At 45.5% G+C, this 14,675-nt stretch overlaps 1 protein-coding gene across 5 annotated transcripts in view; it reads right to left on the bottom strand.

The window, feature by feature from the left end:
• Positions 1-14,675, bottom strand: part of SPIRE2 (spire type actin nucleation factor 2) — a 45,979-nt gene that overhangs the window by 16,349 nt on the left and 14,955 nt on the right. For all 5 annotated transcript variants that reach the window (XM_061594595.1, XM_061594596.1, XM_061594598.1 and 2 more), the window contains 2 exons: positions 9,343-9,380; positions 5,880-6,242 (listed from right to left, as the gene is read on the bottom strand). In XM_061594595.1, coding sequence (XP_061450579.1) covers positions 5,880-6,242; positions 9,343-9,380 — 401 coding nt within the window. The remainder of the gene's footprint in view (positions 1-5,879; positions 6,243-9,342; positions 9,381-14,675) is intronic.

The raw sequence follows: 14,675 nt of genomic DNA, 5'->3' as shown, positions 1-14,675 counted from the left end.
CAAATTCCATAGGTTAACTATAGTAAAGAAGTACTTCCTTTTTTCTGTCCTGAATCTTCCAACATTCAGCTTCTTTGAATGTCCACGAGTTCTAGTATTATGAGAGAGGGAGAAGAACTTTTCTCTATCCACTTTCTCAATGCCATGCATAATTTTATACACTTCTATCATGTCTCCTCTGACCCGCCTTTTCTCTAAACTAAAAAGCCCCCAATGCTGCAACCTTTCCTCGTAAGGGAGTCGCTCCATCCCCTTGATCATTCTGGTTGCCCTCTTCTGAACCTTTTCCAACTCTATAATATCCTTTTTGAGATGGGGCGACCAGAACTGTACACAGTATTCCAGATGCAGCCCCACCACAGATTTATACAATAGCATTATGATATCGGCTGTTTTATTTTCAATTCCTTTCCTAATTATCCCTAGCATGGAATTTGCCTTTTTCACAGCTGCCGCACACTGGGTTGACATTTTCATCGTGCTGTCCACTACAACCCCGAGGTCTCTTTCCTGGTCGGTCACTGCCATTCAGACCCCATAAGCGTATATGTGAAATTAAGATTTTTTGCTGCAATATGCATAATTTTACACTTGTTTATATTGAATTGCATTTGCCATTTTCCCGCTCATTCACTCAGTTTGGAGAGGTCTTTTTGGAGCTGTTCGCAATCCCATTTTGTTTTAACAACCCTGAACAATTTAGTATCGTCAGCAAACTTGGCCACTTCATTGCTCACAATTTAATTCTAGGTCATTAATGAACAAGTTGAAAAGTACAGGTCCCAATACCGATCCTTGAGGGACTCCACTTTCTACAGCCCTCCATTGGGAGAACTGTCCGTTTATTCCTACTCTCTGCTTTCTGCTTCTTAACCAATTCCTTATCCACAAGAGGACCTCTCCTCTTATTCCATGACTGCTAAGCTTCCTCAGAAGTCTTTGGTGAGGTACCTTGTCAAACGCTTTTTGAAAGTCTAAGTACACTATGTCCACTGGATCACCTCTATCTATATGCTTGTTGACACTCTCAAAGAATTCTGATAGGTTACTGAGACAGGATTTTCCCTTGCAGCAGCCATGCTGGCTCTGGTTCATCAAGGCTTGTTCTTCTATGTGCTTAGTTAATCTAGCTTTAATAATACTTTCTACCAGTTTTCCAGGGACAGAAGTTAAACTAACTGGCCTGTAATTTCCGGGATTCCCCCTGGATCCCTTTTTGAAGATTGGCATTACATTTGCCACTTTCCAGTCCTCAAGCACGGAGGAGGACCCGAGGGACAAGTTACATATTTTAGTTAGCAGATCAGCAATTTCACATTTGAGTTCTTTGAGACTCTCAGGTGGATGCCATCCGGGCCAGGTGAATTGTCAGTTTTTATATTGTCTATTAAACCTAGAACTTCCTCTCTCGTTACCACTATTTGTCTCAGTTCCTCAGAATCCCTTCCTGCAAATGTTAGTTCAGGTTCAGGGATCTGCCCTATATCTTCCACTGTGAAGACAGATGCAAAAAATTCATTTAGCTTCTCTGCAATCTCCTTATCGTTCTTTAGTACACCTTGACCCCCTTATCATCAAAGGGTCCAATCGCCTCCCTAGATGGTCTCCTGCTTTGAATGTATTTATAGAATTTTTTGTTGTTGGTTTTTATGTTCTTAGCAATGTGCTCCTCAAATTCTTTTTTAGCATCCCTTATTGTCTTCTTGCATTTCTTTTGCCAGAGTTTGTGTTCCTTTTTATTTTCTTCATTCGGACAAGACTTCCATTTTCTGAAGGAAGACTTTTTGCCTCTAAGAGCTTCCTTGACTTTGCTTGTTAACCATGGTGGCATCTTCTGGGCCCTGGTGGTACATTTTCTGATCTGCGGTATGCACTCCAGTTGAGCTTCTAATATAGCGTTTTTAAACAACTTCCAAGCATTTTTGAGTGATGTGACCCTCTGGACTTTGTTTTTCAGTTTTCTTTTTACCAATCCCCTCATTTTTGTGAAGTTTCCTCTTTTGAAGTCAAATGTGACCGTGTTGGATTTTCTTGGCAATTGGCCAGTTACATGTATGTTTAATTTAATAGCATTGTGGTCACTGCTCCCAATCGGTTCGACAACACTTACATCTCGCACCAGGTCCCGGTCCCCACTGAGGATTAAGTCCAAGGTTGCTGTCCCTCTGGTCGGTTCCATGACCAACTGGTCTAGGGAATAGTCATTTAGAATATCTAGAAACTTTGCTTCTTTGTCATGACTGGAACACATATGCAGCCAGTCTATGTCCGGGTAGTTGAAGTCACCCATTACTACCACCTTTCCTGGTTTGGATGCTTCCTCAGTTTCGTATCTCAGCTCCAGGTCTCCCTGGCAAATGGCCAGGTCCCAGGGAAAAGTGCAGCATTAATGGATATGGTGGCAGAAATCCTCAGAGTGAGACTCTTGACTCTGACAGAGCAAACTATCCCTGAAAGGATCGGAGGGGTGTCTGCACACGATTGGATTAATTTCTGCCCCTTCTAGTGTGCGTCCCAGGATACCAACCAATGCAATGAGTTGGCATGTTCAACCCACCAACCTTTGCATCCATTGCCAATGCTGTAGAGTACTGAAGGCCCTTCTCAGAGCCTCCTTCCCAGGCACTATAAAGCATTCTATAAGGGCTGCTCCCCGACCCCACCCCACACTGGCTGCCAAATTACTTAAGCCAGGGAGAGGGAGCCTGTGGGGGCCGCTCCAGGTGTTGGTGGATTACAACTTCCCTCATCCTTGACCACTGGCCACGCTGGCTGCTGGGAGTTAAGAGTCTCTGAACCTCTGGAGGCCCCAGGCTCCCCCACCCACCCTAAGGGAAGCTCCTCAGTGCAAGAGCTGTGAAGTGCTGCTTTGCATTTCACCCCAAAAAGAGCAGTTCTGGTCTACCGCACACACACTTCAACCCTCCCAGAGACAAGCTGTCAGGAGGAAGGCTGGGTCCCCATGAAGTCATTTCCTAACTCATGTTCCTCTCTGACTAAATGTTTGGCTGTGGAGTTCTTAACTAGCAGTGAGCTAATTAGTGTTAATGGGTTTCCTCCCACGTGAGGAGTGACAGGCCCAAGAGGGTGCCATCACTTCTCTCGGGCTGCGAGGCCACTGCTTGCCCTCCTTCAATCCTCCCAGGGGACAGGTGATGCTCTGGGCAGGTATGTCCTTTGGAACCTTTGGAGTGGGAGGAATGGAGATGGCTGCCCCACCCATTCCTGGAACAGAAGCCTCCTGGGGATTCTAATACAGGTGGCTCAAGCAAGCAACAGCCCCCCCCCCAGCAAGCTACAGAGCTTCATCTGCCTCACTGAGGTTGCAGGGGAGAGGCCAACCAGAGGGCGGCGCTGTCGCAGCTGGGTCTTTGCAGCAACCCAATAAGTCTGTGCTTGGAAGCAGCTGCACAATTTCAAGGAAAGGAGCTGTGTTGTTGACATAACAGGGATGGGCCCCAGAACCGCACGTGAGATACCAGGAAGTATTTGGAGAAGGAAGGGCAAGCGCGGCATCAGGATGTGGCACACTGCCCGCTCTCTCTGTCTCCCATCCCTCCCCATGAGTTCCTGTAAAGCCTACGCCATTTTGCATGAGCCTGTGGGAGGTGGAAAAAACACCACTGTTCATTAAGCAGCAAACTTAGCAATTTAGAGATTGTTACACCACCATATTCCAAGGACTCACAGAGGACACTACCCCTTTAAAAATTAAACAGGACCAACAGAACAATACCCAGGAAACTCCCAACATTTTATCCAAAGAAAACTGTTCCATGCCAGCAGCCAGAACTTGTAATGTACACCGCTGGATGGGTTCTAGCCGGTTACAGCGGGATGTTGGGAAGTCAATAATCTCTAGGCTGGCCTTACTCAGTCCTGATGCCCCCACTCTGATGCAGTTAGCCAGTTGGCTGCATCCTCTGTGCTCCAGTTGAGACCATGGGAAGGAAGGGGGCATTGGCAACAGCTATCCCATGTTTGTAGAACAGTCATCCAGTGGAGCAGTGATGGGGAACCTCTGGTCCGTGGGCCTAATTAGACCTGGCATGGGTCCCAATCCGGCCCACGAGGCCATTGTCCCCAAACTATGTCCATTGACTCCACATCTGACATCATATGTGACATCAGGTGTGGGGCAGGTAAGGATGCAACTCCAAAAGGAAACAATCAGGAGCTGAAAGTCAGCTGTCAGTGAGCCCCTCTGGGATCTGCACTTAGGAGTTCTCCAACAGGAACACCCCAGTACAGCCAAGGGGGGTCACTGCTAATGCCAATCAGTGCTGTCAGTGAGCCCCTTTGGAGACATAATTCCACTGCCAGTCAGCTGATTGGCATTGGGAGCATGGCTTCAGAGGAGCTTGCTACAAGCCCCTCTCTTCTGCTTGCAAGGAAGTTTGGATTCAAACCACGCTTGCAAATGGATATTTTCCGTCTGTAGACAAACAGCTTGCTATCTGCGGGGGGAAACTGTCTATTTGCAGGTGGGGGTTGAATCTAAACCGCACCTGTAAATGGACTTTAAAGGGGCTGGCTATAACCATCAATCACCTGTTTGGCAGTTACAGTGAGCACTTTGGAAGTTGCCACTTGACGTCATAATGAGGTCAAGTGATTTACAGGTAGGCGGACTTGCCCATTTCTCAACTTTGGACCACAAGGCAGGGGTGGAGATTAGGATTCGACCTGCTGGCTGCATCCAGTTCCCCACCCTTGCCCTGGAGGCTGTGGCTGATCCTTAATCCAGGCCAAGTCTGGACTTGTTGCCAAAGTCTCTTCACAACTTCCCCTCTTTGATACCCACAGTATCCTTGCCCCTCCATCCCAAACTTTTCCTTGGCACCTCCTCTGTTTTGCAGCTGCTCCCAGGCCTGCCCAAGGCACTTTGGCAACCTGGCACACAAACCCAGGTGGGATACAGGTGGCATCGTCAGACTGACAGACAGGCGCAGCCTCATACTCAATGAGGCAGAAAACAGCCTCTTTAGCAACAGCCACAGCTCTGCAAACAATTCATGCCCTCCTTTCCCAGAGCAACAACGTCCCTGCTGTGCGGATGCAGATGGGTGCAGGGGTTAGGCTACCCTAATCCTCCTTCTAGTTGCTGAGTGCCAGGGGCTTATGTGTGTTGCAACTTCTGGCATAAAGCAGTGATGCTGACATGTATGAAACATCTCCTTAACTCTAATGAAGTTGGAAGTTTGTGTAATGATGTTTGCTTTCAGTTTTCCCTCCTTCTCCCCACTTGACTCCCCCTTTCTCTGTTTTCCTTGCTGTATATTTTATACTGTAAGCTCCTTGCAGGCAGCAACATGTCACTGTGTAACTCTCCAAACTGCCATGGAAGCAGGAGGAATGGAAGAAGGCACAGTTTTACGTTCCTTCCTATATTCGTCGCATGCAGCAGTGTTTCCGTTGCACTGCACTTTGTCTCTGGTAAAAAACTACGTTATTTGTCTCAGTGATTGCTGCGGTGAAATTATGTAAATCATACCATTTACATAATTATGTGAATTAATTACACAAATTACATAACCTATGTTGTCATTATGCTCAATGCAAAGGAAGCCAAATGCAAATGGGGGGGAAGGTAATCAATTATGTATCATTTCCAGACTGAAAGCAACAACAGCAGCAAATACTCATTGCATTTCCTGGACTGGTTTCTGTTTGGACATGGGACAAGTAAGCGCACACTAGCAATTTCCATTCCTGTTTTTGTTGGAATTCTTCAGTATCCCTAGTAAGCAGGCAACATGTCACAAGCACACATGCTCCTCCATGGAGCGAAGTGGCACTGACGGAAGAGCAATACGCCTATCAATGGCAACATAGCAGGAGTAACATCGCGCCCTCTCCCAGTGCAGGACACCTCTCACCTCCTTGGCCTCACGAATCTTGGCCAGAAAAGCCTTCAGCTCAACCGTCTCTAGGAATAGGGCTCTGCAGACAGCCTGGTAGTGGGCCTGAGCTTCCACAGGCTGGGTGAGGCGCATAGCACAGAGCCGCATGGCTCGGTTGAAGGTGCGCACGGCCCTCAGGGTGCCCTCCACTGCCACCTCCTCTTCTTCCTCCTGCCCGCCATAGCCTTCGTCTGCAGTGCCACACCCACTGTCCTCAGAATCACTGTTGGCCATCAATTCAATCAGCCGCTCCAGTGCAGGGCTGAGCTCTCGTTCTTCATTCTCATCCAGACCCCAGTCCAGTGCTCGGTAGATTGCCAGTGCCAGAGACTGCACCATCTGCAAGCAAGCGGAAGATCAGACCCAGGGGTTAGGGCTAAGGCTAGGGAGGCACTGGAGTTCCACCCAATTCAGATTTGGTAAAAAAAATTCCATTAATTTGTTTATTCGCTATCGCTTTATTATTATTTATTTATTACATTTATACCCCGCCTTCTTTTCATGCTAGAAACCCAAGGCGGCTTTACTTATGGTTCCCAGGCAGTCTCCCATCCAGGCACTGACCAGACCTGACCCTGCTTAGCTTCAGCAGGGAGCTGGCCTCAGGTGCCTTCAGACCATAGCCTGGGATTGGTGCAGACTGGATTTTTATGAAGTGATTTTCCATGGCTATTTTCAGAAATGGTTTTTAAAAAATCTGCGTCTAAAATATTTATATTAATATTGACATTTCTTTCAATGTATCAATATTTCCTTAAATTTATCGACATTTCCTTTCAAAATATTGATATTTCCTTTCTGATATCGATATTTTTTCAGGGGGAACAGATTGGTAAAAGTAGCAGCGAATGGACCAAGAACAAACTCTAAGTGATACCAGCTCGTTAGGTCGATGGATTACTTTCGAACCAGCACTGGCCAACGGATCCCATCCCTAGTTAGGCTAATAGGGTTGCTTAGGTGGGTGTGTAACCTCCTGGGAGGTTTGTTACAATCAAGCATATATACATTTTATGAAATAAAATAAAGTGGCTAATGATAGTTAAAACAGCAAGGCAAATATATCAATCATTCTTAAAAAAAAACAATAGTACCAACACTGTTTAATCATCATCATCTTTGGTGAAAAAGCAACATACAGATGGGCAAAAAAAATATTGGTTTCTTTGCCCAGCTCTTCCTTGCTCCCAATATAATGGGGACCAAGACTCCATTATCTAGAAGTCAAGGAGAACATGACACCACCACCACCCCGGAACAGGTTGGTCTGGACAGCCGGGGTTGGTCTCCAAGCAGAGACACAGAAGCTACAGTGTGAGCTGGCTTCCCTGCCCTGCGGCAAAGTCGAGATGGGGGTAGTAATACAGGAAGGGCACATTTAGAGAGGAAAAACAAAGATACTGTCCTGTTGAGCTGAGTTGTGGAGTCCACAGGACTGGGGAAGGGGGGAGACAGAGAGACACGTGCTCAGGGTATGGGATGAGAGAAGATGAAAAGGGACCTGAACTTCACCCTTGATAAGATCCAGTGTGGTGTAGTGGTTAAGGTGTTGGACTACAACCTGGGAGAGCAGGATTTGAATCCCCACACAGCCATGAAGCTCACTGGGTGGCCTTGGGCCAGTCACTGCCTCTTAGCCTCAGAGGAAGGCAATGGTAAACCACCTTTGAATACTGCTTACCATGAAAACCCTATTCATAGGGTCGCCCATAAGTCAGAATCGACTAGAAGGCAGTCCATTTCATTTTCAAAATCCTCAAACCAGGCTCAAGAAGTGCAAGGGACGGCACCTGCCAAAGGGCTCGCTGGCTGCTTTGGATTCCAGCCCCATTGGAAGCAGAAACGCTCCAGCCCCCCAAGCACAGTTTTGCCATTTCCAGTTACAGCAAGGAGGGAGTTGAGTTGGCCTGGGGATGGTTAATTAACGACCGTTTCCTTCTCTAACTGGGGGCTGAAGCATCTGTGAATTAGGAAATGATCAAGCACCATTCCCTGGGCTTAGCTACCAAGGCGACAGGCACCCAGGAGAGACAGGCGGAGGATGGCGTTGCAGTTGCTTTGAGTTTGGGGGGCGGGGAGGAAGGCAGACAAAAGACGCACTTTGAGGCGTTCTCACCAGAAGGACACAACAGAAGCCACAAGGGTTCAGAAGGGTCCACTTTGCACTAATTTATAGAATAATTTCATTCACATTGAAAAAAACCCTGTGTAGACATGATGGGAACGTTAAAACAAATGATCCGTGGCACAGAGAAGACATTTCCCCCCTTCTCTCACTGGGGTTATCCAGTGAAATTTATGGGCAGCCAGTTAATAATAATAATAATAAAATTTTATTTCTGGGTCGCCTATCTGGCCGGGTCAGCGGCCACTCTAGGCGACGCGCAATTTAAAATTAAATACAACAATAAAATACAACATAAAAACCAAAACTTCAATCTAAAATTAATCTAAAAACATCCACAGCTGTAGCAAGATAGAGTTAATCTACTCCCGGGATCTTGTAGGCCTGCCTGAAAAGCCAGGTCTTCAAGGCTCGACGAAAACTTGGAAGTGCTTCTTCACGTAGCATAAAATCACATTTATGGCATTTGCTGACACAAGATGGTGAAAACCAACAGCTGAGAGGCCAGCAAAAGAGGCTGAGACAAATTACTTAACATCTGTCTGTGGCAATTTTTCATGCTACATGGAACCTCCATGTTCCGAGGCAGTGCACCTCTGAATGCCAGTTGCTGGGGAACAACAGGAGAGGGCTCCAGCCTTCAGACCCCTCGTGAGAAGTTAAAAACATCAGAAGAGCCAGGCTGCAGCTGGATCTGGCCAAAGGGGCCCATTTAGTCCATCATCCTGATCTCACAGTGGCTAACCAGATACCCATGTGAGAAGCCAGCAAGCAGGACCCGAGTGCGACAACACTTGTGAATCCCAGCAATTGGTACCTGGAGGCAGAGCATAGCCATCATGACTAGTAGCCATTGATAGCCTTATCCTCCATGAATTTGTCTACTCCTCTTTTAAGGCCATCCAAGTTGGTGGTCACGGTTCCATCTTGTGGGAGCCAACTCCAGCATTTAACTTTGCGCTATGTACTTCCTTTTGTCTGTCCTTAATCTTCCACCATTCCGTTGTATTCTTTAATAGTTATCACCGTAAAACATAATTAGAACAAATATCTTCATCACATAACATTTATCATCACATGTGAAGATGGAAGGTTTACATTACATCCACTTAATGCAATGGTGATAACTATTAAACTATTAAAGAATACAACTACAAACTTTATATAAATTTACACATTTTAATATGAGTCAGTATACTAATTTACCCAATTTTTTAAATTTCTATTTTTGTAAAGGTTGGGTTTAGATCCTTTGGTGGTAGATTTGGCATATTTAGTGACCACTGATTTTCCATGAGGCCTTCAACAACATACCTGTGCTTCAGCAGAGGGCGTCAAGGTCAGTGGGAGCTCTGCAAGAGGAAAATGACACTATTAAGATTCCTGCCCCTTGGAGCCAGATCACATATTGTTAAGTTTAGGTTGTTAAATTGCCTAGTTTCAGTCGTGTTTCAGGCCTGGTTTTGGCATGGAAGCTGCCTCGGTTGCCCTGTATGATGACCTTTGTCAGGAGAGAGACAGGGGGAGTGTGACTCTGTTGATTCTCCTTGATCTCTCAGTGGCTTTCCATACCAAACACAGTTTCCAGCTGCTTTTTTTTTTTTACAAAGACTTGAGATGCCATGAGTGAGTTTCACCTCAAGCTCTGTTTCTGTCAAGACAGAAAAATGTTCTCTCCTTTCTTGCCTCATTACCAACCCTTTAATTCTCACTTTAGCCTCAATGGTCAGAGAAAACCAAAGCTTATTGTACAATAATTATTTTATTTTATTTTATTTATTATTTGATTTATATCCCACCCTTCCTCCCAGTAGGAGCCCAGACCTGCAAACAAAAGTACTAAAAACACTTTAAAACATCATAAAAACAGACTTTAAAATATATTAAAACAAACCATATTTAAAAACATTTTTACAAAAGCTTTAAAAACATCTTGTTTTTTTAAAAGAAAAGGTTTAGAAACATCTTAAAAAGCAATTCCAACACAGTTGTAGACTGGGATAAAGTTTCTACTTAAAAGGCTTGTTGAAAGAGGAAGATCTTCAGTAGGCATCGAAAAGATAACAGCCTGTCAAATATTTAAGGGGAGGGAATTCCAAAGGGTAGGTGCTGCAACACTAAAGCTCCACTTCCTATGTTGTGTGGAACGGACCTCCTGATAAATTGATATCTGCAGGAGGCCCTCACCTGCAGAGCGTAGTGATCTGCTGGGTATATAAGAGGTAAGATGGTTTTTCAGGTATCCTGGTCCCAAGCTATGTAGGGCTTTGTACACCAAAACTTGAACCTTGAACTTGAAATTTTCCATTTCATATGTATGGACATGCTCTTCCTTCTCCAAGCCCATATTTGTCATTTAAGCACCATCTTCTCCAACCCTGACTGGCTGCTAGCGAATCATCATGGAGGGACTATCCAGGAAAAGCAGGATGCTGGAAGTATGCTGGGCTGAAATCACATTCTGAAATGATGCATGGAATGGAACAGAGACAGGCTGCATCTGAATGCTGATCGTACATCTGAATTGCTGCGCTGGATTAGAGGAAAAGCTGTTGAACCAGAGAGGCTGATCTACCAACCACATCCAAACAAGGATGTTCATGAGTGTGGAATGCACGGCGGCAAAGAGCACCTGCTGTTGCCCACAGCCAGCAGACAGTCTAGGAGAAGTGACACGTCACTAGGCATGGCCGAATATGTCAATTTCAGCTTCTAATTTTTCCCTTCTCATTTTTCCAATCATAAGTTCAGTTGTCCACATATCCATTATCAGTCTGAGAATTCTTTTTTTGTAAGAGTCCTCAAGAAAATTCACCAGCATTTTAGTGTGAATTTCTCCCAATATACACATTTTATGTACTTTTGCCCAATATACACAATTCTGCAAAGCAATTTTCTCTAATATAAAACATTCTGTTATTTTAACTGATGCACATTTTATGCATGTATTCCAGTATATACATTTCTGTACATGCTAGCTGTCTCGAGAACTGCACTGCAAAATAAGTGTGAATTTTCAAGGATGGCTGCGTTTTGGTTCACGTATTGTTTTGGAAGGTGCGAATCAGGTAGGTTCTCCTTTAAATGCAAACTATATCAAATTTCTCCCCCCTCCCTACCTGTCGCACAGCAGGTAAAAATCAAAGACAATGAAATCCTACTGGACTCAGTCAGATTAAGAAAACTGTGATTTCAGAGATCAAAACACTTTGTAGACTTGATGAGCAAATTTGCAATTTACTTTTGGGACTGAAAGTTGAAAACCAGATCTGCAGAAGAAGAAGGCTGAGCGCACCCTTTCCCTCTGACAATCTTCTTTACTTCTCACAGGGAGCTATTTATTTTTTAATATTTATACATCTTCCACAGCTTTGTCAGGATAGATGCCAGGACAGTTTACAAACACCAACAGATGATGTCCCAATGAAATAGAGAAACCAAGCAGCGCGTACGAGACATGCTTTCAAAAGCCACAAACAGGGAGGCACTCTGGAATGGTGACGGCCTCCACCTGCAGTCTGAAGTGCCACAGTCCAACTCCTCTACCTCATTCTGCTGCACCTGTAGATCAGACTCATGCACACGCAGCAACTGGACAATTCTGAGTGAAAAAGCTCGGGGGGGGGGGAAGAGCTTTTTCTAGTGGGCATTTGCCAAGAGAGGAATTAACCCTAAAGGCCAGGTCATTCAATCCTTAAAGGACCAGTGAGGCATTTAAGTAGTCCTCACACCACAGAAAGTGCTATTTATGAATGCAGAGCTCTATTTGGGGTGAGGGAAGAGAGGGAAAGAGCACTAAATGGGGGAGGGCTTTCACTCTGGGGCTGGTTAAGCCTGGCTCCAGCTGCTCTGCCTTCTAAAATGGCCAGCACTGCTTCAGAGACACTTTGCCAGACATGCTCCCTCTCCCTGAGGGAGTTCAGACATCCCCTCCCCATTTCCTGCCATTTACTCAATCAATGAGCCACTTATACGCTGCCCTGCATTGCACAGAGGTCAGCCCAACCCACACAACGTCTGTCTCAAGTGACACTGGACAGTTCTCTTAGCATGCACGGCTTGCTTTTCACAATACTATTTGATGCTGTTTAGGATGGTTTGGGGTTTGGTTCTGTTGCATGTGTAGGGGGGTAAGGGTAACTCTGGTGGTGGTGCTGTAACAACAGAAGCTTGCTTAATTGTATACCAAAAATGATTGCTCTGGGGACTGTCGTAGACAAAGGTGCAGGGATACAAATTAAAACAACATCCCCTGCTTAAGTGCCCTCATTGCCCAGTCCAGGTGATAAGACGAGGAAAATAAGATGAGCAAAATCACCTTTCTCTGGAGGTACTTTTAAAGACAAAACCAATGCACTCGAGTTTTTTGCAAAGATACCCACTGCCACAGCTTTCCCCAACCTGGTGCCCTGCAGAAGTTTTGGAGAACATCTCCATCAGCTCCAGCCAGTATGGCCGCATTGCCTGTTCCCGCATGACTGGTGGCTGGAGCTGATGGGAGTTGTAGTCTGAAATATCTGGAGGGCCCTGGCTGGGGAAGGCTGCCCTACCCTCAGGAGAAAGGTAAGTGTCCTCCAGGTGTGGATTACAACTCCCATCACTCCTGACCATTGGCCATGCTGGCTGAGGCTGACTGGAGTTGTAGTCCAAAATATCTAGCGGGTGCCAGACAGGCTACCCTTACATTTGGGGGGGGGGAAGCAGAGAGTGGCTTAATACAGCCACATGAGCAGAGCAAGTGGCCCCAAACTCCCAATTATCTCCATCACAACAAGAGCAAAAGCTGTTAAAAGAGGCATAATTTGCTTTGGAGCCGCATCAGCAAAGCGATCTAACAGAATCAGCAGATTCTCAGCAACCCGAAGACATTTCAGAGAAATGAAAACATCTCCATAGGCAGCTCAACTCAGCAATTCAATGGCAGAACTAAAAAAAAAAGACACGGAAAGAAGCAGCCAAAGCAACTCAAATGTCCAGCCTTGTCAACATGGCACGGAGCAAGTTCCTAGCATTTCCCATCTATCACATTCACCCCTCACCTAGTTCCATTTCCGTTACCAGCCAGGCCCTGAAAAAGGAACTAACTGCAGGTGCCAAGCAGAAAATATTTCTTTCTGTATTTACATTTTGATTAGGTTTGTGTAGAAATAAGCAGGGTTTAGAGCTTCACAGAACTCTTCGAAAGGGAGAGTGAAAAGAAAATGGTGGCAGTGTGGGAACCAATCCAACAATTTGTAACAGAGCTTGCTTTGGATATACTGAATGCAAAAGCAGAGCTTAGTGTTAGAACTCAGCTTGAGATTCTGATGCAACAGCTAGGCTTTATCCTTTGGATATGCAAAGTAACAGTGAAGAGTGCCTCTGAGCATGTTGCAAGGGTTTTCTCCATCACCACCAAGAAGCCACAACCTCTGCCCACACAAGGTTAAGAAGCTGGACTTCCAGGAAAGATGGCATGAGGTTCCAAGAATGCTTGAGCTCTGAATGCTACATGCCCCTCTTTTTAGAAATAACACGCTGTTGAGGATAATTTGTGATCTTCTGTTTTATGGTACTATAGTTCACTTAGGCTAACACCAGCTTGGGCTTTCTGGGAAATAGAACCAAAGTGGCCTTTATTTGGGCTTTTTGATATAAAATGTCGGTTTATTTCCTGGTGACCTGACCCTTACCTACATTCCAGTGGCTCGCATAATAAAAGCCGGTTTAAGCTGGAAACCTCCCTACTATGCATTTCTTTATCACATTCATGTAACCTTGCTTATTGTTGCTAATGTGCCTTACACAAGAATGTCAAATGCTGTTCTTATGCCCCTCATATCCTTGACTTGTTTTGTACCTTTGATATGCAAGCAAAGCAATATCATGCCTGTCTCCAGTTTAGGGGGCGCCCGGTTGCAGCTGGGCCTCCCCTCAATAGTTGTCTTTGTCTACTGTTACATAGTGCTTATCTCAAGGACATGTGAAATGTGCAGACATGGAGTCTGGAAGATAGTCTTGATGTTTCCAATTGTGCTCCTTTTCTGTACCCCTTTACCTCCTTTCATATGCTCCTAGAACTGTAATTATTGGCAATTGCTTCTTTTGTTATTATGACGTACACCCGATATTGTAAACTTCAGGGTGAGCCTATATATTCTCCTGCACGCAAATAAACGAGGTTCCCATGCTAACAAGCTCCGGCGTGTAAGTATTGGGTCCCCTTTGCAAAGGTTTTTGTCTTGTGTTACTTGGTCTCTGACAGTGGGTTCATTTGCACCCAGCTCCGCACTCTTCCCGGGTGTAATAAGAGAGTTGGGGAGACAGGGCGGCTTGCGTGTTGGGTTTGGACCTAACAACGCCAAGAACACAAGAAGAGCCTGCTGGATTTGGCATGAAACAGCAGCACACGCAGGCCAGTGGACACATGGAGGCAGAGCACAGCCATCGTGGCTAGTAGCCTTTGACAGCCTGGTCCTCCATGAATTTGTCTAATCCTCTTTTAAAGCCATCCAAGTTATCGGCCATCACTGCCTACCGTGGGAGCCAATTCCATAGTGTTGGGTTCCACCCCAACTTCTGAGTGATGCAAGACTTCCGGGGGTTTTAGCACTTCCCCAGGGTTTGGTTTCCTTGGAAAGAAGGTCAGTGGAGACTGTGGTATCTTT

This window comes from Rhineura floridana, chromosome 13, assembly GCF_030035675.1.
Source record: "Rhineura floridana isolate rRhiFlo1 chromosome 13, rRhiFlo1.hap2, whole genome shotgun sequence".
NCBI classification, from domain to species: Eukaryota; Metazoa; Chordata; class Lepidosauria; order Squamata; family Rhineuridae; genus Rhineura; species Rhineura floridana.
The sequence above is the reverse complement of the archived record's forward strand: the minus strand, read 5'-3'. Positions and strand labels throughout refer to the sequence as shown.